This window comes from Phoca vitulina, unplaced genomic scaffold, assembly GCF_004348235.1.
Source record: "Phoca vitulina isolate PV1807 unplaced genomic scaffold, GSC_HSeal_1.0 scaffold26, whole genome shotgun sequence".
Taxonomy (NCBI): Eukaryota; Metazoa; Chordata; class Mammalia; order Carnivora; family Phocidae; genus Phoca; species Phoca vitulina.
This window is the reverse complement of record NW_022589729.1, coordinates 25,823,946-25,849,864: the sequence shown is the minus strand read 5'-3', so window position 1 is coordinate 25,849,864 and position 25,919 is coordinate 25,823,946. Positions and strand designations below refer to the sequence as shown.

General features: G+C 34.1%; 1 protein-coding gene across 4 annotated transcripts in view; it reads right to left on the bottom strand.

Annotated features, from left to right (window-relative positions):
* Positions 1 to 25,919, bottom strand: part of DENND1B (DENN domain containing 1B) — a 269,024-nt gene that overhangs the window by 56,968 nt on the left and 186,137 nt on the right. For all 4 annotated transcript variants that reach the window (XM_032422402.1, XM_032422401.1, XM_032422404.1 and 1 more), the window contains 2 exons: positions 8,574 to 8,664; positions 1,629 to 1,669 (listed from right to left, as the gene is read on the bottom strand). In XM_032422402.1, coding sequence (XP_032278293.1) covers positions 1,629 to 1,669; positions 8,574 to 8,664 — 132 coding nt within the window. The remainder of the gene's footprint in view (positions 1 to 1,628; positions 1,670 to 8,573; positions 8,665 to 25,919) is intronic.

Below are 25,919 nucleotides of genomic sequence, written 5' to 3'. Positions count from 1 at the left end.
GAAACATCGCCAAAGGCAAGGGAAGCAAGGGCAAAAATGAACTATTGGGACTTCATCAAGATAAAAAGCTTTTGCAAAGCAAAGGAAACAGTCAACAAAACCAAAAGACAACAGACAGAATGGGAGAAGATATTTGCAAATGACATATCAGATAAAGGGCTAGTATCCAAAATCTATAAAAAACTTATCAAACTCAACACCCAAAGAACAAAGAATCCAATCAAGAAATGGGCAGAAGACATGAACAGACATTTTTCCAAAGAAGACATCCAAATGGCCAACAGACACATGAAAAAGTGCTCAACATCGCTCGGCATCAGGGAAATCCAAATCAAAACCTCAATGAGATACCACCTCACACCAGTCAGAATGGCTAAAATTAACAAGTCAGGAAACGACAGATGTTGCCGGGGATGCGGAGAAAGGGGAACCCTCCTACACTGTTGGTGGGATTGCAAGCTGGTGCAGCCACTCTGGAAAACAGTATGGAGGTTCCTCAAAAAGTTGAAAATAGAGCTACCATACGATCCAGCAATTGCACTACTGGGCATTTACCCCAAAGATACAAAAGTAGGGATCCGAAAGGGTATGTGCACCCCGATGTTTATAGCAGCAATGTCCACAATAGCCAAACTGTGGAAAGAGCCAAGATGTCCATCGACAGATGAATGGATAAAGATGTGGTATATATATACAATGGAATATTATGCAGCCATCAAAAGGAATGAGATCTTGCCATTTGCGATGACATGAATGGAACTGGAGGGTATTATGCTGAGCGAAATAAGTCAAACCGAGAAAGACATGTATCATATGACCTCACTGATATGAGGAATTCTTAATCTCAGGAAACAAACTGAGGGTTGCTGGAGTGGGGGGTGGGGTGGGAGGGATGGGGTGGCTGGGTGATAGACACTGGGGAGGGTATGTGCTCTGGTAAGCGCTGTGAATTGTGCAAGACTGTTGAATCTCAGATCTGTACCTCTGAAACAAATAATGCAATATACGTTAAGAAAAAAAAAAAGAAGATAGCAGGAGGGGAAAAATGAAGGGGGGGAAATCGGAGGGGTAGACGAACCATGAGAGACGACGGACTCTGAAAAACAAACTGAGGGTTCTAGAGGGGAGGGAGGTGGGAGGATCGGTTAGCCTGGTAATGGGTATTAAAGAGGGCACGGTCTGCATGGAGCACTGGGTGTTATGCACAAACAATGAATCATGGAACACTACATCTAAAACTAATGATGTAATGTATAGGGATTAACATAACAATAAAAAATTAAAAAAAAAAATCATATTAACAACAAGCACATGACCAGAAATGATAAAACTCCCCTCAAATCATACTTTCCCTCCTAATTCCTTTGTTCTAGGATATAATATAAGCTGACAATAACATCTTGCTTTTCAAAACGAGCCATTTATCTCTGGACAAAAGCTTTCCATTTTAAAATTATATTTATGAATATCATATAACATAAAATAAAAATACTTAAAATGTGAAAAAATATACAAACATTTCAACTATTGCCAATAAACAGCATAAGTATAAGCAGCTTCCTTTTACTGAACATTTCTCCATATATGTTTGAGTGAAGGAGGAAGAAACAGTGAAGGGTTATCATTACCTTGACTGTATGCACCCATTGTTGATATGACCTCGGGTTTCCTGGAAAATATAAAAATAAGATGTCAGGAATATTTGATCTAAAATAAATCCATAAACTAAAATTCATTAAGAACTAATATTTCCAGGATTTTAGCAGGCAAATTTTATCAGCAGTGTTGTGACAAAAGCAATGGTATTGTAAGAACTATTAAATTGCTCTTAGGAACACAGTGATTAGAATGTTTAAGAACAGACATTTTTTTCTTTACTCACATATAAAGGTAATATGCTAAAATATTTTATCTTCTTTCATTTTAATATGACGTTCAGAGGGGGAAAATATACCCTCTTTTTTGAAATCCAAGATGCCTATGTCTTTTTACTAATTTTTCAATGTTTTATGTCTATGTTGTCTTGTAAAAGTTTGCCTCTTCTACGCAACTGGGTTCATTTAAAAGTAATATTGCAAGTGCATAGGGAAAGAAAAAACTAGACGGGAATTTTAAAATGCAAAGAAACTTGAAGACAAAAAAAGATTATCTATGGTTTTTAACTATAAATTAATGGATCGCAAATTTTACTGTAATGCAATACAGTCATAGTTCTGAAGATATTCTCTAGTTGTAAATCCAAGTTTGAAAGATACTACCCAAGGAAATACGAAGCAAATGAAGGTTTTAGTCTATAAAACATTATGGTTATTAGAAAGTTCAAATGCTGACAAAGTTCTTTTTTTTTTTTTTAAGTTTTTATTCAAGTTCCAGTTGTTAACATACAGAGTAATATTAGTTTCAGGTGTACAATACAGTGACTCAGCACTTCCATACAACATCCGGTGCTCATCACAACAAGTGCACTCTTTAAAACCAGTTCTAATAAAACTAGTAATCACATGCTTGGTTCCAAGTATGGTAATTTAATCAATAAAATGATATCAGAAGGCAAAAAAAAGAACACAATCTCAACTAATGTTTAATATCAACTGACTTAGATTTCATCGGCCTTCTTGGTTTAAATGCTTAAAAAACAAAGTCCTGATGGCTATTCCAAGTACAAGTAATCCCTAAAACAGATTATGGTCTCTCCTTTTTTTTAATTGCAGTATAGTTGACATATAACATCATATTATTTTCAAATATAGAGCATAATGATTCGATATTTGTATATATTGCAAAATGATCACCACATAAATCTAGTTAACATCTATCACCACCTATGTTCTCTACTTACATGCAGTTGTGTTCTTTTAAAAAAACTCATTCCCTTGCTGTTATAAAATAGAAGCTGAATGATCCCAGCCCAAGAACTGATTTCCAGCTGCTGTCTTTGCATTCCTAACCAACATCAGACAAAACGTGTCCAGCTCTGATATGACTCCTGTTATTAAACCTTTCTCTAATTCAAAGAAAAAAATCAAGAAATAACCCCCATTGTGAAAAACATCTCTTACTACTCAGCACTGCACTTCACTTTTCTGGAAGAAAATACCTGGGCAAAAATAATATTTTTTTCTAATCTTATGAAATGATTACAGCAAAATGTGTCTACTCAAAATAACCTCTGTAAATAAAATTTGCACTGTTAAAAAACCATGAATTTCAGGTGGTATTTGTCCTAAACAATTTTTTAATGATATTCCCTTTGTAAAGTAACAAAAAAATTCAAGTTATTCAAGTTATTCTTTATTTCTAAGGAGAGTTTATTAACAAAAAAATAAACAGTATATCTTTACCCAGATTGTTCATATACTTTTACCTCTCTGCTAAAGGTTCTCATCAGTTCATATACTTAATAACTTCTCTATTAAAAATGGTTGGGTAGAAATCACACATTTAAGACTTGGTTGTTATTTATAGTATTCTGGGAAGTGTTTTATTTTCATTCTTTTCCCAAAATAAATGGAGGAAAGTAGAAAGAGAAATACTAACTTCTATGTGATAACTATTTAGCATTCTGGAACACTTGTCAATCCAGAATATAATTTTTTAAGACTCTAAACTACAAAGAAAATTAGTATCATAAAACTTCAGAGCAGTTATAGAAAGGTCAGTGTCTTAGAGTTATGAGGAATAAAAATAGCTCATATTCAGCTCTTCACAGGTCACAAAATGTTTTTACCTACATTCCCTTATCTGAATTGTGTTTTTGTACTCTAAAATAGGCAAAGCAGGTAGCGTCTTAAGCAGCACAATTCAATGAGAGGAAGTGGGCTTTGGAGTCCAATGATCCGAGAGTTCAAGTCCACCGTATCCTTGTAAACTATGGGATTTGGGACTAGGTCTTTAACCTGGCTGCTACAATGTTACTTAGTACAGTACCTAGCACATCACAAACACATCAAAAATGTAAGTTATTGTCAGTAACTTGCCAAACGAGGAAACTGAAGGTTCTGAGGTAGCACATTATTTGCCCAAGGTCACAAAGATAGCAACTGAGAAAGAATAAGAATCTAGGTATTTGAATTCTTGGTTCTGTAGTCCTTCAACTCTGAAATTCTACCTCTTAAGACTGCTAAATAGAATATGATAAAACAGAGATTTCCCCTGTATCACTTCACACTAATTACATTAGAAATGAAAAGGGGCTGCTCAAAGCGGATACCTTGAGAAGAAATAGTTGACAGAATCACCAATAATAATCCAGAATTATATGCACAGGGGAAAACAGGAAGTCCCTACATAAACTGCTTGAGATGACAGGGAAGCATGTGGTACAATTTAGGTAGATTCCTGTTAAAAATTTTTTTTAAAGATATTTGTTTCTTGGGGTGCCTGGGTGGCTCAGTCATCAAGCGTCTGCCTTTGGCTCAGGTCATGAATCCGGGGTCCTAGGATCGAGCCCCGCATCGGGCTCCCTGCTCGGTGGGAAGGCCTGCTTCTCCCTCTCCCACTCTCCCTGCTTGTGTTCCCGCTCTCGCTGTGTCTCTCTCTGTCAAATAAATAAAATCTTAAAAAAAAAAAAGATATTTGTTTCTTTAAATTTAGTACTTTTCAGATTGAAAGCTTCTATTTCCACAAAATTTATGAGACAAGTACATTATTTTAAAAAATATTTCTTAAAGGCTATTTTTCTTCTTAAAAATGAATCTGAATGCCAAAAAAAAAAAAAAAAAAATCTCTCAGTCCTTCCACTAAAGTCACTGGATTATGGAAATAACAAGCATTATTGAGGAAATTCCCAACATTGTTCTCATTAAACATACGAGTGATTTTCTCAAACTCAAGGACAAAGTATCTTTGTTTCCCACTTGTGCAAAGACTTCTTCCTCAAATGTGTTTGCTTAAATTCCAGTAATCTGTAGTTACTTCTCAAAAAAATATATAAATTTATCTAAATTGTTCAGTGAAGCCAGAAAAATGCCACTAAAACGGGTAACTACCTACTACCTTTTCAAATTCTCTTGGTGCCTCAGTCAGTACAAAAAAGAAAAAGAATTAAATAAATAAAAGATTGATCAGATTATGTCAGGAAGCTAATGAAGCAACAAATGCTAATGAAGAATAACTATATGCTTCTATATAAAATCAATCTGAAAATGTCTCTCCTTTTTAAAGTTTAGATAACTGGAAGTGGATTTAAAAAACTAGTCTTACTTTAAATGAAAAAAATACGCAAAAAACCCCACCCCATGTTCTTAACTACTCAATATTTCTTAGCTGCTTTTTCATACACCAATGTTTGTGTTTATCTAATTTCGTCCTTTGTTCTACTTGTGTCCACTTTTATGACCTTTTAGCCACTATGGGTATTCTTCCCTTTACACACTTCCTGATATTACTTTCCTCTTAAGGTTGATTATTCTACAAAGGTCTCATGAAAAAAATCAGGAGTAACAGGGATTTCTTTACAGTCCTGACCACAGGGATTTACAGGACAGAAAAGTTTTTGGAGATCTGTATGCATTCAGGCTTTAACCATAGTTCTGATTCAATGTGAATCTAGGTTTGCTATGAATGACTGTCCTGCATTGTATATTCTTAACAAAGCCACAATAATTACAAAGTTCCACCATACTCATATTCATTTTATCATCACCATATATAGACTGTATAAATAGAGTATATAAACTGCCATTGCAGTGACACAGAAAGGGGAGAAATTAGATGCTTCTCTGAAATTTCCTAATTATTTTTGCTTAAAGGAACATGATTTTTTCCTCAGCTTTAGTGAATGTTGATTTTTCTTATAGTGATCTTTCTTAGGGCTTTATGTATAAAAAATCTTCAACGGATAATCATGAGACAGGAATTTTACTTTATCCACTTGGAGTAGAGAAGGCTTGGGTAGTGCTCTTGTTTACTGAATGTCTTCTAATTAAGAAGATTTCTTATCACAAGAAAGCAATATATTATAGTTATTAAAGCAAGAGCTTTGAACCCAGGCAGACACAGGTTGAGTTCAGCCTCTAGCACTACTAGCAGTGAGCTGGGGCAAATTGTTGAGATAAGTGCCCTCATAAAAATGGGGATGGGTAATTAAAATACCTCACAGGTGCTCTTGAGGATTACATGAGGTAAAATTTGTAGAGCTCTTATAAGAGATTCTGTCACATATTAATATTCAGTAAGTAGGAACAATTATAATTATTCTTACTATAACCAGGAGAGAAATGAGTTATAATAGTTCACTTCTTTGAAAAATAGTTTCATATCATGATATAGACATCCTTCTTACAAATGTAGTCTAAATGACAAATGTATTATGTTCTTTTATATATATATGTCATTTATAAGAACATTACTAATTTTTATTAGATTATGCATATTTTTATTTCAAATCCTAATAAATTGTGCTTTATATTTTTCTAAGAATAATCTTTATGTATCTCTAAAATAATAACCTAAAATACAATGATTAAAAAATAACACTTGACAGCCAGGCATAATTTTTAATATATTTTCTTGCTGTACATACTGAAATTAATACTTATTGAGCTACGTTTTCCTTTTGAATCAGTATTGCTCCCACCACCACCAAATTAAGATAAGCGTTCAAAACTTTTTTCATTTTAAGAAAAAAAACAAAGTGGCTGGCCTGAAGTTGTACTGCAAATGTAGCAGTCTCTAAGTCAGATGCCAACTGGTGATCAGTATCCCATTCTTTTTTTTTTTTTTTTTAAAGATTTTATTTATTCATTTGAGACACAGAGATACGGAGAGAGAGAGAGAGCATGAGCAGGGGGGAGACAGAGGGAGAGGGAGAAGCAGGCTCCCCGCCGAGCAGAAAGCCCGATGCGGGGATCGATCCCAGGACCCCGGAATCATGACCTGAGCCGAAGGCAGACGCCTAACCATCTGAGCCACCCAGGCACCCCAGTATCCCATTCTTTTTAAACCATAAGACCTTTAATGAAAAATTTTAGCAAGCCCTCTCCCACCAGAAAAGACACCCACCTATCTTCTAAACAGCGGTATCCGGACCAATGGTTAAGACTACAGAATTTAACTCTACAAAATGATCATAGTTCTATTCTACCCCATTACTGTCACAAGATGTCATCTTCAATTCCATATAAGATACTAGCCCCACGGGTCATAAAAATAATGAGACAGCAGTTATATAAATACTGAATAGATGCCTCAAGCAATTCGTCCAGGAGCTGACAATATTTTGCTTGTCTGAGTTAAAAAGTAAAAAAGCCTTATTTTAACACAAAAGTTCCATTGAAGCTAAATTTTTACCCATGAGCTGAGGAAAGCAAGGAGCTGAATGACTACACACTTGGCTTACTTGCTGAGTCAAGTAAACTAAGTTTTTCCCAAAGCTAAATGCTTTCAATGAAATGCTATACTTATGCCAGATGAAGATCCATAAATGCTCAGTTCATTTGTACCTCTTTTAATGAACAAATTATCTCAATCGTTTTTGTATTTCTACGGTGCAAAAAATACATCTTATTTAAGAATAAAATTAAATTTGGGGAAATTTGTAGATGTGTACTCATTACTGTCTTTTCATGTTTTATTTCTCAATTCTAGCAACTGTTTGTTCACATGCACACTAAAGACATCTTTTCCCCAAATTAAACCTACAGATAAAGAGAAAAATTATTATCATACATGGTGAAAATGAACACACCAAAGATTTTTGTTTGTTTAGTTCACCCTGTATCTGGAACAGTACCTAGTACATAGGTAAACACTTCGCACAATACCAGCTGAATGAATGAATGTGACACTTCAAGGACTCAAGCAAAATTCTCTGCCAGAGTCAGGACTATATACTGGAGCAATCATGTACAAAGTACCAGTTCGTAAGTCATTAACTGCCTAGGTAATTGTAACATTGTTTGAATACTTACATATGAAACACTGTAATTGTTTAATTATATTAAAGTGCATTATATTAAACAAAAATTAGATATCACCTAGCTTATGTTTCACACATACAAAATAATACGACGCCTTCCATTTTTTTAGTGAGCACTTTTTACAGTGACAAGTGTAAGCACATGGGATGGTAAACTGAAAACTCTTTTCCTCATGCTGCAATGTTCTGCAAAGCAAAAAAAAGGTAAAGACTTCTATAACAATACACTTACTTAAAATGTAAAAGCACTGTGGTATTCAAATCTTTTTTTTAGATTATATTATAATCTAGTATTTCAACTATAATCTTAGTTCTTTAATTCTTACTTAGTAGTAGCCATCACTGTGGGTTATTTTTAGCAGACAATACTAGCCAGGATGAAAGACAGGAAGATACAAGCTAACTGCATTTCTGTGACATTTATTTCTACTAATATTAAGAGATTATCCAAGCAAACAACTACCAATTCATGAGACCATCTTTAACACCTTGAACAATAAAATAATACCACAGCTCTTATGAAAAAAATATATTTAAGACATTGTATTTTTAAGAGCAAAAGTTCCTTATGAAGTAGATTATATCAGATACAAGTGTAAAAATCAAGACAATTGTTACTCAGAAAATGGATAATCATACTGGAGCTAGTCTTTACCTCCACAAAAGCCACCTGAAGTGATTTCCTCTTCAAATACATCAGAGAAACCCCTTCCTGCATTTAGTTTTGCCAGTCGACCATCAATAAACTGAAATTAAAAAGTGTCAAATATGTTAATTTTCATTTTCGTCATAAAATTAATTTTACTTATAGCAAAATATTAGTATCAGATACTTATATAAATATAAATTACACATATATATGTATATACACACATATACAAATGCATGACAAGAAAACTCAAGCAATTAAAATAGCAGGTGCCCGGTAAAATAACAGCTCTTTAGTTAAATCAGAAATGTATGGCACAGACTCTAACTTCATTAACAAGAAAAAGAATGTACGATTTACTGGCACTTGGTTACTTTCTATTTTGTCATCTGTGGCATCTGAAATTCGTACCTTTTGGATTATAAAAATTGTTATAAATGTTTTGAGGTTTCTCCATTCATAATGAAGGTGAAGTATCTTTAAGCTCCCTTGCATAAGAGACAATGGGTAACATAAGAAAGACTTAAATGATGGATGAAAGGTAGACTTGAAGATTTGGAGATCAATATGAAATGTTCATTTTCATGCTGGAATTAATCCTGGTCACAATTTTTTTTACCCTGGAAAATTTAAATTAGCCAAATTAAAATAAAGTAGCTTGACTTTTAAACAATTCTCACTCTGTCCTAGTTCTAAAAAAAAAGTTTTCTATTTAAATGAACAAAACTAATTGAGAGGAGTTCTATAGGGCAACACTGTATTCCTCAGGCAGCAATTTAATGCTTAATTATTTAATGGCAGTAAATTACATCAGTTTTATATGACTTTGAGACAGGAATCTCTTACAGACCAAAATTAAGAAAGAAACAAATGAAATCAACAGAGTCCTGTTCAAAATGTGGTTTAACTACCTTTATATTATCATAGAATAATTTTGACCCAAAATGTGGTTAGATGGATTTAAACAGACATAGCCTAAAAGGATGTACAGTCATGCCTTTTTTTTAAAAGAGTATGAGTTGCTCTCATAAAAATTAAAACTTTTTGAGGGTAGGGACCATAGATTACCCATTTTTATATCATCATTATGCTTGGAATAAAAAAGTTTCCGATAATATAAGCAAATATCAACAGGAGTTTGGAGAATGAAAGGCTTGTATCACATCTCTGTTACTTATTAGCTTTATGATCTTGGGCAACTTGCTGTCTCTGTTTCCCCTTCTATAAAATGGGAAAAATAATAAATATCTTATGGCGTTTTGTGAACATAATTGAAACAACATGAAGTACCTAGATAGCAGGCAGAGAATAAATGTTAAATACTAAAGTCCACCTTTTCCCACCACCACCACCTTTCGATCTCTATCAATTTATGAGTTTCCTGAGTATAGGATCACTGTCTTTCTCATGTATGTATCTTTAATACCTGGCAAATGCCTAACATACAGTTTGAAATGAATGTTTGCTGAAAGACTGAAGTATACTGAAACAATGTGAAAGGTGTGTATATGGAATTATTTATTTCACTGTATCTTGAGATAAAAGGTAATAATGTAATCTTGGCATCTTTACTACTTATGATAAATGGTTAATTTGAAAAATAAAGTGGTTTAAAATGCTTGCAAAATTTGACTTTCATATATTTTCAACATAGCATTATAAATCAAACTAAAGTGATCTAATTTGATGGACTAAGTATCATTTTAGGAAAAAAAGGTGAAGTAAAATGATAAATTTAAAGCAATACATTACTGACAAATGAAGCAAACTAAGACATCCTTTTAAAGGACTTAATTTGTTTTAAAAGATTAAGACTACAAGACTTTTAAAAAGGTTTTCATTTTTATGTTTACTAGAAATAATCCATCCATTTTAGTTTGAGTGGAATAGTTCAATGTCTAAAAAGAGATAAATCCCAAAACTATTTACTGATTATGCATTTTTGAGCATGAGTAACTACTTTGTGTTACTGTGAACTAGTGAATTGAGCCAATAAAAATTAATCACTTGGTAAAATGCCATGTGTTATCAACTGACTTTGCAAACAATCCTGTCACAGTGACAATCAGACATTTATCTACATGCATACTTAATGAAAATGTTTGTTCTTAAAATAAAAGATGGATTTTATGCATACACACACACACACACACACACATATTCTATACACATACACACAAATATAGGTACCCAGGGATAAGCTGAGAAGTGGCATTAATGGAGAAAAATATGCTTAAGGTAACAGTTCTCTAAATTCCTTTTTCTAGTTTTGATTCAGTAACCAGTAACACTTTTTTTCTTTTTTCCCAAGTGGAGTTGGGTCATGGTCACTCCATTCTAGTAACTCTGGAGGATTTCATAGTAAGTAAAAAAAGATAAGAGCATTTTAGCTATTTTGCATAGAAATAATTTTGAACTAAAAAATATTATCTGTTGGAAAAGCTATAACTATAATGGGCTGTAACCTGTCACTTGATTAATAGTTACCCACATAATTTAGTAAACACATATCTTTAGGTAATTGGAAGACTAAGTTTTAGAAGAATTAATTTGGAATTGCAAGTAATGACAAGTAACACTGTTAATAACAATGAAAGGGCTACAGATATAACAAAACATTAGGTTGCAAGTAGATTTTTAAAGGAATTTAAGAGTTTGCATTAAGATGATGCTTTTTTTTAAATTTTATTTTATTTTGTTAATGTTAATCACCATACAATACATCATTAGTTTTTGATGTAGTGATCCATGATTCCTTGTTTTTGTATAAGATGATGCTTTTTACATAAATCTTAATACTTTGCTTTTCATCCCAAAAGTAAAAATTAAAACCTGGACCTAAACATGCTAAATAATCATACCAAAACATGAATAACATAATTGGAAATTTCAAAAAAAATTCATAGACATAGTTCCATAGCATGGAGTCCATAATTTTATTATAAATTATAAATAAAAGTCATTTAAATAAGGATATGTATAATTATCAAGACCATTAATATTATTCCCTCCAAATCATTAATACCTGCAAGAACTGAATTTTGTTAATCCTTACGACACAATCCTAAAGTAGTGTGACAGGTTACAAGAGAAATGTTTTTAAGCAATAAAGCTACTTCCTTCTACTCTTTTTGATAGTTTTTTTTTTTTTTTTAAGGTTTTTTTTTTTTTTTTTGAGAGGGAGACAGCAAGGGAGGGAACAGAAGCAGGGGAAGTGGGAGAGGGAGAAGCAGGTTTCCCGCCAAGCAGGGAGCCCGATGGGGGGCTCGATCCCAGGACCCTGGGATCATGACCTGAGCTGAAGGCAGACGCTTAATGACTGAGCCACCCGGGCGCCCCTTTTTGATAGTTATTGCTAAGGTTTTTCAAAGCATTTTTATCTTCAAATAACCATCTTAACAGGAAATTAAATCCATTTAAAGAAATTATCTGTTGTTTTAAATGGACTTCAGTAAGCAATACTGTTAAATAAAAATAAACATTCACCACACCAATTTTCAAATACAATATAAATGTTTTAAAAATTCAATAAAATATAAAGAATAGACTTAGTGGTAAGCTTCTTTACCAAAAAATATAAAGAATATGTTCTGATCAGATTCACAGAATAAACTTAAATATATGGCCCAGTAGACTATGTATCTTTCCTCTAAGAGATAAATTGTATGCTTCTCACAGTTCTCTAATTCCTCACCAGTCAGTGCACTTGTGGCATTTAATCTAAAAATCCAAAACAAGTTATGCTATTAATCAGTGGTGTATACATATGTTATATAAATATCTAATTGCAATCAATCCATCAAAACTCTGAGGATGACAATAATTAAATTGTAAGAGTCTTATATGATTTTTAAAGATTTTGACTCTTTAAAAGAGCTCACGAAAAACACTGGGGAGAGAGGGTGAGTGGTGCAATTCTTTATCAAGCTGGGGAAGGGGAAGACGGAGTGCTGGGCTTCGCGCTGACACGACAGTCTTGTTACTGAAGCGAAGCAGCAGAGGCACTGGGGCAACACAATAACAAATCGAGACTCCCCATTCCTTTTTCAGCCTGGAGGAAAAATTAACATATCTCAAAATTTATCTCCTATTAGAAATTCTTCTTGGCATAAATATAAGATAACTAATCTAATAAAGGCTTGAGAGAGAAAAAATACATTTTTTAATGAGTCAGAAATCTTCAGCAATTTAAAGGAAAAATGTAAATACAGTAAAAAATTACTTTTAAAATATATTAATTTATAACAGATCTTTAAAATTTCCTTTCTATATAATGCTTTGGGCTAAAAAATATAAGTAGTCGACTTTAAATACTCCTTCTTATAAATGCTCAGTAAACCTTGACAGGTTAGTGAAAACTACACTAAAGTGTTACAATAAATTAAGTCAGCAGATATTTATAGACACCTGCTAAATGCAGGGCATTCAGTTACTCACTATATATATAAACACAAACTGCTATAACAAATGGGCATCAGGTAGGTCGGTTTAGAGCTAAACCAATAGAATTAAGTATATGAAGGAATAGAAATAAACTGTTATTTTTATTCCATTTCAAATACTAGGCAAATAAAACTGTAAGAATACTAAATTACAGTACCATGGTATAATGACCAGGAAAACACTGTGAAGGAATAAAAAGCCCATTCAGTGTGACTTATTATTGGAACTAATAACCTAAAACAACATTAATGGAACAACAGTATCCTCCGGGATATATCAACAGATAGTCCTTAAATAATCTGCAACAAAATCAAGTCTGTTAAACCAGACTAATGAATTAATTCAATCATTTGATAAATATCTAATTAAATGTTTACTATATGCCACGTACTTTTCTAGATGCCTGAAATACAGAAATGAACAGAACAAAAATTCAAGCCTTTGCGGGCTCTCTCTCTTTTTTTCTTGATGAGTTTAACTAAAGGTTTGTTGATTTCATTTATCTTTTCAAAGAACTAGGTCTTAGTTTCATTGATCTTTTCTATTGTTTTTTTAAAGTCTCTATTTTCATTTATTTCCTCTCTGATCTTTATTATTTCCCTCCTTCTACTAACTTTGTTCTTTTTCTAGTTCCTTTAAACTTAGACTGTTTGAGACTTTTCTTGTTTCTTGAGATAAACCCGTATGTCTCCTCAGACAAGGGCAACAAAAGCAAAAATAAACAAGTGAGACTATATCAAACTAAGTAGCTTTGGCAAAGTGAAGGAAACCATCGACAAAATGAAAAAGCAACCTACTGAATGGGAGAAGAGACTTGCAAATGATGTAACAGATGAAGGGTTGATATCCAAATTACATAAAGTTCTCATACAATGAATAACAAAAAACCAAATAGCTCAATTAAAAAATGGGCAGAAGACCTGAACAGACATTTGCCAAAGAAGACATACAGATGGACAACAGACATATGAAAAGATGTTCAACATTACAAATCGTCAGGGAAATCCAAATCAAAACAATGAGATAACTGTCAAAACTGTCAAAATAGCTATTATCAAAAAAAAAAAAAAAGAAATAACAAGTATTGGCGAAGATGTGGAGAAAAGGAAATCCTCGTGCACTATTAGTGGGAATGTAAATTGGTGCAGCCACTAACAGTATGGAGGTTCCTCCAAAAAAATTAACAATAAAACTACCACACTATTCAGCAACTTACTTTGGGTATTTATCCTAAAAAAATGAAAACATTAATTCAGAAAGATATATGTACCCCTACATTCACTGTGGCATTACTTAAAATAGCCAAGATAGGACAGCAATCTAAGTGTCCACTGACAGATGAATGGATAAAGAAGATGTGGTACACACACACACACACACACACACACACACACAGGACTATTATTACTCAGCCATAAAAAATATATGAAATCTGGCCATTTGCCACAATATAAATAGTCATAGAGGGTATTATGCTAAGTGAAATAAGTTAGAGAAAGACAAGTGTTGTAGGATTTCACTTATATGTGGAATCTAAAAAAACAAAACAAATGAACAAACAAAACAGAAACAGACTCATATAGATACAGAGAACAAACTGGTGGTTGCCAGAGGGGAAAGTCACAAGGATGTAAAGTACAGCATAAGGAATATAGTCAATAATATTGTAGTAACTTTGTATGGTGACAGATGGTGACTAGACTTAGGGTGATAATCATTTTATAATGTATAAAAATATTGAATCTCTATCTTGTACACCTGAAACTAATATGATACTGTATGTCAATTCTAATTCAATAACAAAAAAAACCCTTCATGATGCTTAAACATTTAGGGGGGAGAAGGGGAGTGGAAGCATGAAATAAAAAAATGTAATAAATTATGTAGTATGTTAGAAGGTGATGAGTGTTAGAAAATAAGAGAGAATTGCATAAGGAAGACTGGGCAGTTTGGACAAGGAACTTCCAATTTGAAAGAGTGTGATCAGGGCAGATATCATGAAGAAGATGACATCTGAGTCAAGCCTTGAAAGCAGTGAGGAAGTAGGACCCATAGTTTGTGGGAGAACAGATTCCAGGAAAGGGAGCCACCAGCATAAATAATACCCTGATACAGGAGCAAGCATATCATCAGCGAGCCTGTAGGAAGCTCCAGTTGCCAAGAGAAAACCCAGCCAGTCATGAGGACTACTCTCACTTTAAAGTCATAATCTGCCATCTCTAATGTGCTCTGAATGATGCCAAGCAATTCTATTTTTTTTCTAGTCCATTCACTCTCCCATAAATATCCAACCACTTCCCCCATTTTTTCTCAGCTGATGACCTTGCTTCTTAACTTCACTGAAGGGGGAAAAAAACCCCTGAAGTCATTAAAAGAAAAATTCTGCAAATTCTAAGCATCCCATTTATTCAGCCCCTTTACCTCCTCCTCTTCCCATGCCTCTGCTTTCTCCCTTGTGATGCGTGAAGTAACTGTGCTCCACACAAAGACCAACTCCGCTAACAATTTTTCCTCCTTTTTCCTGCATATAGCTTTCTTTCTCTACTAGATCTTCCCACCAGCCTACACACGTGTTATTTCTTTTCTTGACCCTTTTTACTTCTCTAGCTATATCCATTTCTGCATTGCTCTTTACAGTAAAACACAAAAGAGCTGTCAGGACTTTGGTCTCCACTTCCTCTTCTCCCATGCTTCAACCACAATTTCTGCCTCACCATTTCAGCAAGCTTGCTCTTGCTGATGTCATCAGATCTCCACTTTACTAAATTCAGCAGTCAGTTTCAGGTCTTTATTTTAATTAACTTGTCACGAGACTTTGACAGTGTTGACCCTTCCTCTTTGGTATTCTTTCCCTACTAGGCTGTGAAGATACCTTACTGTTTTGAACTCTCTCCGACCTCACTGGTCACTCACTCTTTCTTGGCCTCCTTCACCATCGCCTCCTGCTATTTTCCAGTTCCTGGGCCTCTTGCCATTTTTCTGTAGAGCCACTCCTTTGATAATCTCACTTGTCTTCCAGTCTAATGGCTTTAAATCCTATCCCTATGCTGATGACTCCCAACTTTCTATTTGCATTCTAATTTTCTCCTCTGCCTCATTTATCCATTTGCTAACCAATATCCTAGTTGGATATCTAATAGACACCTCAAACTTAACATGTTCAAAACTGAATTCCTCTCACCAAAATATTTCTTGCCCATAATCTTCCCCCTTTCAATAGAATGACAGCTACATCCTACCAGTTTCTTGGATAAAAAATCATGAAAACATCTGTCATTCTTCTTTCTCTCACACTTCGTACTAAATCTTTCACAATATCCACTGACTTTATCTTCAAAATAGATCCATAACCTGATCAGCTATTATCCTATCTTCCACAAGCCAGTTCCTAAAATGCTATCACTTCTCACCAAGATTATAGCAATAGCCTTCCAAATCTTCCTCTCTGCTTCTATATTTGACCACTCTACAGGAAGTTGTTTAAATGCCACATATTCTGTGAAATGCACATGGTCACTATACTATCTTAAATTCCCTCCTAACCCCCAGGTAGCCCCCTTTCCCATTCTATTTACTTTTCTATAGTACTTATCATCTTTGAACATTCTACATAATTTATCTATTATCTGTCCCCTTCATACTAGAAATAAAAGATTCACAAAGTCAGATATTCTTTTTTGCTTTGTTCTCTAATATATCCCAGCATCCAGAACACTGCCTCATACATAAGTAGACACTCAAATTATACTGTTGAATTGAGAGAATGAATAAAGAATACCTAGATGAATATTTCCACAACTTTAGTGTGTATATTGTTATGTATTTCATTAATAATGTAGATTCCTGGGTTTTAATCCAGACATCTTGAATCAGAAATTTTGAAGGTGAGACTCAAGAATATCCATTTTTAATAGACTTTTAGATAAATCTGATGCAGATGGTTTAAGACCCCACATAGAGAAACATTATTTAAAATAATAATTGAAGTGGGACACCTGGGTGGCTCAGTAGGTTAAGCGTCTGCCTTCGACTCACATCAGGACTCACATCAGGATCTCAGAGTCCTGGGATCGAGCCCCGGGAGCTCCCTGCTCAGCAGGCAGTCTGCTTCTCCATCTCCCTCTGCCTCCCCACACCTGTGCCCTCTCTCTCTAATAAATAAAATCTTTAAAAAATTAAAAAAATAAAATACTAATTGAAGTAAGTGAACAAAGGATGCTGAAAAATCTATATTCCTTGTCCTGATAAGCTATCTCTCCTTGTGCATTCCTTCCTTCTGCCAGTTAAGTCTCCAGATCTTCCCTATGTCACATTTTATTTTTATTATTTTTTCATGTTATAAAATCAGTGCTTGATACAATTACCATCTCCTAATGATTCATATATCAAATATTTCCTAATACTCCAAACCTGTTGAATATTTAGTGTAGTAATGCATGTGCTGATCTTAGCTATAGATTACATACCATACATAAGTAACTATCATGCTTCTTTTAAAAAAAGATTAATAGGATAATGTAGAAATTCATAGGATTTTATTATTTACGTTAAAACCTTTCTAAAATCTTCCAAAATCTCTAGCTAACATAAAACCAAGACATATGGCTTTTGACTCGCTCCTTTCATTCAACGTCTTATTAAATCAAAGAAAGTGGGTCATAGCACAAAATATAGAGAATGCTCAGGATGTCACTGAATTTTCACTCTACATCTTACACCATTATATGACTCCAGGTTTAAGTTATAAACACCACTCAATTTAAAACACAGTAACACTTGACTCCTACAAGTTTTGGATTATTCCTAAGTGAGCTTCATTATAATCAATTTTATAAGCTCTTCTATCAAAATTTGTCAAGACATTTTTATATCTATTCCTTATAATGAGTCACTCAGCAGTTTTTATTTGATTTATGTATTTGACAATACTAAGTGTCTATCATGTATTACATATTAGGATACAAAACAGTTTTAAAAAATGATCCTTGTCTTTACAGAGCATACAACTCAAGAAAGAGTCAGACAAATCAACCTGGATTACGATCCAAGTTCATAAATCAATGTTTAATAAATGTTATTTTTATTACTTCATCATTACTGTCTTTCACTCTCTCACTATTTGTTAATAAGAATTTATTATAACCCAAGTTATTTTTTCGGTATGCTCATCAAAAGCAAGAAATTAACATAGATACAGCACTATTAAATAATCTACAGACTATCTTCAGGTTACACCAGTTCTTCTACTAATGTCTTGTTTTATTCCAGGATCGAACCCAATCTTTTCCATATGTGGTTCATCAGTCTTTCACTTTCCCTCTGGTGATCTAGACACTTTTGGAGAGTACTGCTCAGTCATATGGTAGAATGCCCCTGAATATGGGCTATTCACAGAGACATGAAACTATTTTCAGAGACCTAACAGCAAATCGTTCAGAATGGCTATAGCAACGGTATCTGGAGAAGTATTAGAGAAAAGATCGGAGAGAGAGAAGCCATAAGACGAAGGATTTTGTGTGCCATTCTAGGGGTTTGAACTTCATTCGAAATATAATAGGAAAAATATAAGATTTGCTTTTCAGAAAGAACAATCTTAAAGTAGAATGCAAAAAAAAAAAAAAAAAAGTAGAATGGAGGATGGCTTAGAGGGAGCTAAAACCAGCTATCCAACATAAGTCACTGACATTGAAATTGAAGAGGATAAAATAGATAATCTAAGTAATATTTAGAAAGCAGAATCAGCAGAACATAGTAAACAACTGGAAACTGGATGCAAGAAAGGTCAGCAGTAATAACATGGAAAGAGAGGACTCTTCATTTTCTGGTTTGGGCAACAGGGTAGCACTAGTTCCCAAAAGAAGGAATGCAGGAGGGTCCAGTATGTGTGTATCTGTACAAATGCGGGTATGTGTAAGGGTCATGTATTTGTCTGTATGGGGGTGTACACAAAGATATACACTTACTGTGTAAATACACAGGCATTTACGTTTATATGGGTCTATGATAAAGATGTACTGGGGACTTATCATATATAGGTAATTAATGCAGTGTGGTCTTACATAAGAACCACCAGTGAGATATAGGAGTTAGAGAAGTAGAGGTCTAAGGATAAAGCCTAGAGGACTGTAACATTTAGAGGACAGGTAGAAGGCAAGTGTAACTGTAAAGGACACTAAAGGAACAGCCCAGAGAAAAAGGACGGGAAAAAAGGTAAAAAAAATATATCACAGAAAGAGAAATAAGTATACAAGAAAGGTACATTGAAGAGGATCAGGGCAAGGATTCTTTTCATCTTCATTACACGTCTAACAAGAGCTATCCCCACAGGAGAAACCATAACACAAAGGACAGTAATAGTGGCATGAAAGAGACTCTATTAAGTAGACATCAAGATACCTTAATGTGAATGTCCTATTGGTTTTTTTTTTTTTTTTTGAGAATCTGTTTAAACTTTTTATTTTGAAATAATTTTAGATTTTTGGGAATGTTGCAAAAACAGAATGGAGAGTTCCCACATAACCTTCATCCAACTTCCCCTAATGATAACATCTTACATAACCATAGTACATTTAATCAAAAGCAAGAAATTAACATAGTTATAGTACCATTAAATAATCTACAGACTATATTCAGGTTACATTGGTTTTTCTACTAATGTCTTGTTTTTATTCCAAGATCTAATCCAGTCTTTTCCATTTGTAGTTCATCAGTCTTTCTCTGCCCTTTGTAAACGTTTTTTGCCCTTTGGAGAGCATTGCTCATTCATATTGTATAATGCCCCTCAATGTGGGCTTGTCTGATGTAGTCTCATCATCAGATGGAGGTTACGTATTTTGGCAAGAACACCCTGGGGGTGATTGTGCCCTCAGTGAATCTCATCAGGGAGTACATGATGTCACTTTATGTTACTACTACTGGTGATGTTAACCTTGATCACCTGGTTAAGGTGGTGTCTGTTGGGTTTCTCCACCATAAAGTTACAATTTTTCTGTGTACAGTATCTTAGTGAAATATATCAATTGTTTAAAAATCTATGATAAATATGAAAACACTAATCATCACATAGAAAGTAGACATTCAAACAGTAGTTACCATATAAATGCTTATTGAATAAACAGATAACTACATTACCACCTATAATGTTTTATTATTATATAATAAATAAATTTCTAATTTAAGTTTTTAGAATTATTATGCAATGCATTTTGAAATATATGTTATAAATTAGGATCTGAAATCAAGTACTGAGTATATCAGAAAGTTGTTTTTATGGGCCCAAATCAGCTCTTTAAACATCACCTTATTTTGCTTCATATTCTGAGACTGTAATATATTTATTAATCTTTGATATGGCACTTTGTCAGATGCTTTTAGAAAAAGAAATATCATTCTATATCATAGCCACTGAGTTTTCCTTATGTATCATGGTAGTTCATCTTCACAGCAATTCTGAAGGTTAGTTGAGCATGAACACCCTCCCCCATCCAAAACTGCACAGGATATATTTTATCAAATCATAAATTTTCAGGTATTCTCTCACAACAGTAGTTGTGTTGGACACAACAGTTATCCAAAGTCCATCAAAGACTTTTTAAATGAATTTTAATTCAAATTTCTTAATGAACTGACATGAGAATTTTCTACTTATATCCACAAAAGTATGTTCCTTAAATAATGAAAACTTGATGTAACTGGTGGCATATTTATAAAATAAAATAGTGATTCATTAGAAGTGGATTGATCTTGGGGACTTTTACCCTAATGTTATTTATATATTATTTATTGGATGTACGCTTGTTATTGTATTCTTTGGTCATAATGAAAAGTTTACTTTCATGAAACAGAAATCCATCTCCCTAATCTTAGTCTTTATATATAACTTATGGCTGTTAATCACTGTAGTATGTAAATATCTTAGTATTCAAAATCACTTTTTATAAGTAGTAATTATAAAATATTGCACAGAGAAATTTTACTAATACTTCACTTAGCACCCAGCATCAACAAGATCGTATGTAAGAAACTACGTCTATGGAGTTGAATCATATATGGTCCCAGTACTGGAGTAGCTCATAATCTATACAGAAAATTAATATGTAAACTAAAAAGAGAATTATCAGAAGTGCCAATATACAAATATAGATATGGGCATATTATCATTGACTTGGCATTTCCCTCTACTCTCTCTAACCCACCAGCAAGAATTGGCAATTCTACCTCCCAAACATAACCGAACTGTGCTCTGTGAAACCATCTTTTCTGCTACCCTCCTCATCCAAGCCACCATCTCTTCTCTCCTGCACAACTGAAACAGACCCATAACTGGACTCTTGCTACCTCTCTGTCCATTACAACGTAATCTGGGCAATCTTTATAAAACACAAATCAGATCCAGTCATACCCCAGCTAAAGCTTTCCAATAGCATACTACTTCACTTAGAATAAAACGTACCTCTTATGCCTTCAAATTCCATTGAGACTTGTCTCCTTTCTGCTCTTCTAAGCACATCTAATACAACTTTCTTTCTTGCCCGTAATTGATTTAATTCTGATGCTAGGAAATGCCAAGTTCTTTCCCTCCTTTAGGGTTTTTGCAATAGCAATTCCCTCTACTTGAAATGATGTTCCTTCCAAACTAATTCCCTTCTTAGATTTAGCTTAAGTATCACCTTTTCAGTAATGCCTTTTCTGAACCTCTGGTCTAAAATTCGCCATCCAGTCATTATCTCATACCCTCTGAACTTAATCACTTGCTGATATTTTTCTTATCTTTGTTGTTTGTTAACCCATTCCCTTCACTAGAAATAACAACTCCATGAAAGCATGTTACACAGCTCTAAATCTCAAGTGCTTGAAGTAGCATTACCTGACAAAAAAACAAATGCTCAGTACATAACTGTTAAAGTGAATAAACAAATAAAATGTTTTCAAAGTAGTAGAGGCACAGAGAAAGGAGTGCAGATTTAGTGAGTGGGAGGAAAATCAGGGGAGGTTTTAGAGAGGTGAAGGAAGACATAACAAAGAGGTCAATTATAGTAACAGACTAAATGCTGTAACTGAGGTACGGACAAAGCTCTAAGGGAACAAAGAGGATGTCAGGGTGAAGGTTGGTGGGGACAGGGCTGACATTTGAGCAAGCTATGGAAGAATGACAGAGAGCAGATTAATACTGGTTTCATGGGACAGCATATATAAAACCTTACTTTGTGAAAGGTGTATTTGAAGGGATATTCAGTGTTTTTGGATATTGCATTAGATTAAGAAACTGTGCAAGGATTTAAAGCCCGGAGAGAGACCAAGCACCTTACAATGTGTGCTACTCTAAGTGGCATGCCAGGATACAAACCCAGGTCTGTTGGATTCCAGAGCATTCCAGAGCCAATGCTTTTAACAATGGGGTAGGCATGCCATTAGGGACACATGATGGTGAGACCAGGAACTCAAAGTCAAAGGATGAATACAGTGTATTTAACTGAAAACTTAATTTTACTTGAAGACGAAGGGAGGAAAAAGGTAATCTAACCAGTAATTTATTTAAAATATTTTCATTTTAAAATAAACACAGCTATACTGTGGTACAGAATGCATGACATGCATGAATGTTTCTGAAAAATACAAATGGCTTCATTAAATGTTGTGCTTTTCAGTGGGCTCTTACAGCCACATTCCCATTCTTTTTAAAAACATGTGTTCTCTTCCACCACGAGGGACACTTGTTGGATGGAAAAGTTTTTCTTAGACACATTTGTATTATCTTATGACAGGTAGGAAAGGGTTTTGGAAGAATAGTAAAAAAGGCTTTTCCAATTTGAATCTGTATCTATACTTGAACTCCTTACTTGTTATACACATTTCTTAATAGAAATCTCAGTTGCCAGCTAAAGGAGGGCCTATATTCATGGAGATCCCATAAGTTTGTAGTTCTAGACTAGGCTCTTGAATCAACACAATGAACACAGTCATGGTCCTTCGCCAGGAAAAGTGTGTAATAAAATGAGCAGAAGAAACTTTACTTCCAGTGGCCTTAATAAAAAATAATATACACAAGAAAATAATTTCCTTTATTGTGTTAGCATAATATGAAATAAAGGTAAGAGTCCTAAAAATAATAGCTTAAATCTTCATAAAGCTGCTAGCTAAAGAAATATGGTGATGTCAGGGTTGTGGATTTAAGAAGCTGTTTCTGGGAATCCTTCCAAATCCATTATCTAAAGAGGAATTTATCCAAATGGAACCTACTATCATCCGTCTAAGCTATGTTTATTTCATAATATCATGGAATGTTAGAGCCGAAAGGTATCTCAAACTTAGTGACCTGTCAGTCTAACTCATCGTACAGATGCAGAAACGGAGGCCTCAAGAGGTTAAGAAGTCCACTGTCAATGAAAACAGCCTGTTATAGGCTGATATAGGAACAATAAACAAGATGTTTTTATATAGTACTTAAATAATTCAAATAATAGTAACTTAAATAATTAAGTTTAAATAACAATGATAAAGCAAACTACCAGAACATTCCCTTCCTTAGAAGGTCCCTCCTTGAGTGCCCCTCTCTCTCCACAGAAAAGACCATAATCCCTTCAGCTTATCCTTTCCTTGCCTGCCTTTATAGTTTCACCACACAAATGTTTCCCTAAATCATGTATTATTTAATTTTTTTTGTTGTTAAACATGACATGGAAGGACTCATCATAGTAATTCTTCAGTGATTTGTTCATTTAATTCATTCATATTTAGTTTTGCTGAAGCTTATTTATTTCCCTGCTGTACAATGTTCTACTGTATGAATATAACCATTTGCTCATTTTAATACTGATGAACGTCTAAGATTACTGCCAGTATTTTACTTTTACGAGCAGTGTTAGTAAATGATTTTTGGTGCACAACTTAAGAGTGGAATTCTAAGAAATTTGCATGTTTAACTTTCAATGCTAGTGCCAAAGTGTTTTCTAAACAATTTGTGCAAATTTACACTCCCATGAACAGTTAAAACTTGGTCCCTTGCTCCATACCTTTGCCAAATTTTGAGATTTTCAGGTTTTTAAAATTCAGCCAATCTGGTGAGTATGAGGTGATATTTCATTGTATTTTTTAAATTTTATGTTCTCTGACCACAAATGAGGTTGAGTACTTTGCATACTTTTATTTTTCAGGCTTCTTCATTTGCATATGCTAATTCAAGTCTTTTGCACAATTCTATTGGATGGATAGGCTTCTTACAGACATGTAGGAGTTTCTTTTGTTTTGTTTTGGCTTAGTTTTAATTCTAGATTCTAAATCCCTGGGTGGTTCATATGTATTACAAACATGGTATCTTTTAATAACCAAAAGTTCTTAATTCCAATAAAGTCAAATTTATTTAAGCTTTTCCTTCATGTCTTAAGAAACTTGTCTCTCTCCTAAAAGTAATAAAAATAAGTCAGTTTGGGGTCTTCTTTCTAAATCTTTTTTTTTTTTTTTAGCTAAATTATATGCGTTAGGAATTTCAATGGTAATAGGTTAACACCTTTTTCAGAGGGAAATCTTCAGTGTTTCAATATTAAGTATGATGTTTAATGAAAATATCTTTAATCATGCCTTTTTTTAGTTCTTATCATGAATTTTTTGAAAAATTTCTGCATCTGTTGAGATGCTCTAATGATTTTTCTCATATAATCAGCTAATGTAGTGAATTACATTCATAGATTTCCTAATATGCAACTGCCCTTTAATTTCTGGAATAAATGCAACCTGCTCATAAAGTAGTACCCTTTTTATATATTGCTAGAATTGGTTGCAAATATTTTGTTTAAATTTTTGCATCTATGATTGTGAGTGAGGATGGCCTATAATGTTCTTCTCTCATGCTCTTTTAGGATCTGGAACCAAGATGATCTTAGCTGTATGAAACAAATTGAAGAGTATCTCCTTTTTTCCATTATCAAAACAGGAATTTTGAATTTGAATTAGAACCATTTCATTCTTGAATGTGTGGAAGAACTCGCCTATGTTACACAAATCTATATGTTTACCATTTATTTTGTTCTTCCTTCTTGCATCTCAGACCTTCTATCTTGGATCTGAGAAAACTTTCTTTCTCCCTGAAGTACTTTCTTAAAGTACTCCCGTAAGGATTTCTTTCTGCTATTGGTGTAGTAGTCAGGGTTCAACCAAGAAGCAGAACCAGTAGGAGATTTGATAGATAGGTAGACACACACACACACACACACACACACACACACACACACACACGAGATTTACTACAAGGAATTGGTTTACATGATTAGGGGGCTAGCAAAGCAAGTCTGAAATTCATAGGAGAGGTAACAGGAAGGAAAAATTATGAGCAGGCTGAATCCACAGGCAGAGGCCAAAGCTGTCATCCATGGATAGAATTTCTTCTCTCTCCCAGGGAAACCTCAGTTCTGAGTTTAAGGCCTTCCACCTGACTCAGACAGGCTTACCTAGATTATCTACAGTCAAATGATTAGAAGTTTTAATTATACATGTAAAAACACCTTCACTGAGAGGAGCATTTGATTAAGTAACTGGGGATTTTATCCTAACCAAGTAGACACATCAATAAAGCCAACACAAGGGGCAAACTCAGTTTTTTGGGGGGAAATGTTTTTATATCACTCATAATGAGGATGTCTTTTTTTTAAGATTTTATTTATTTATTTGACAGAGAGAGAGAGAGAGAGAGATCACAAGTAGGCAGACAGGCAGGCAGAGGGAGAGGGAAAGGGAGAGGGAGAAGCAGGCTCCCGGCTGAGCACTGAGCCCGATGCAGGGCTCCATCCCAGAACGCTGGGATCATGACCTGAGGCAAAGGCACTTAACCAACTGAGCCACCCAGGCGCCCTGAGGATGTCTTTTAGTTGCCATAAGATTCTAGATATTTTTTCTCAGCACACTGAAGATATGGCA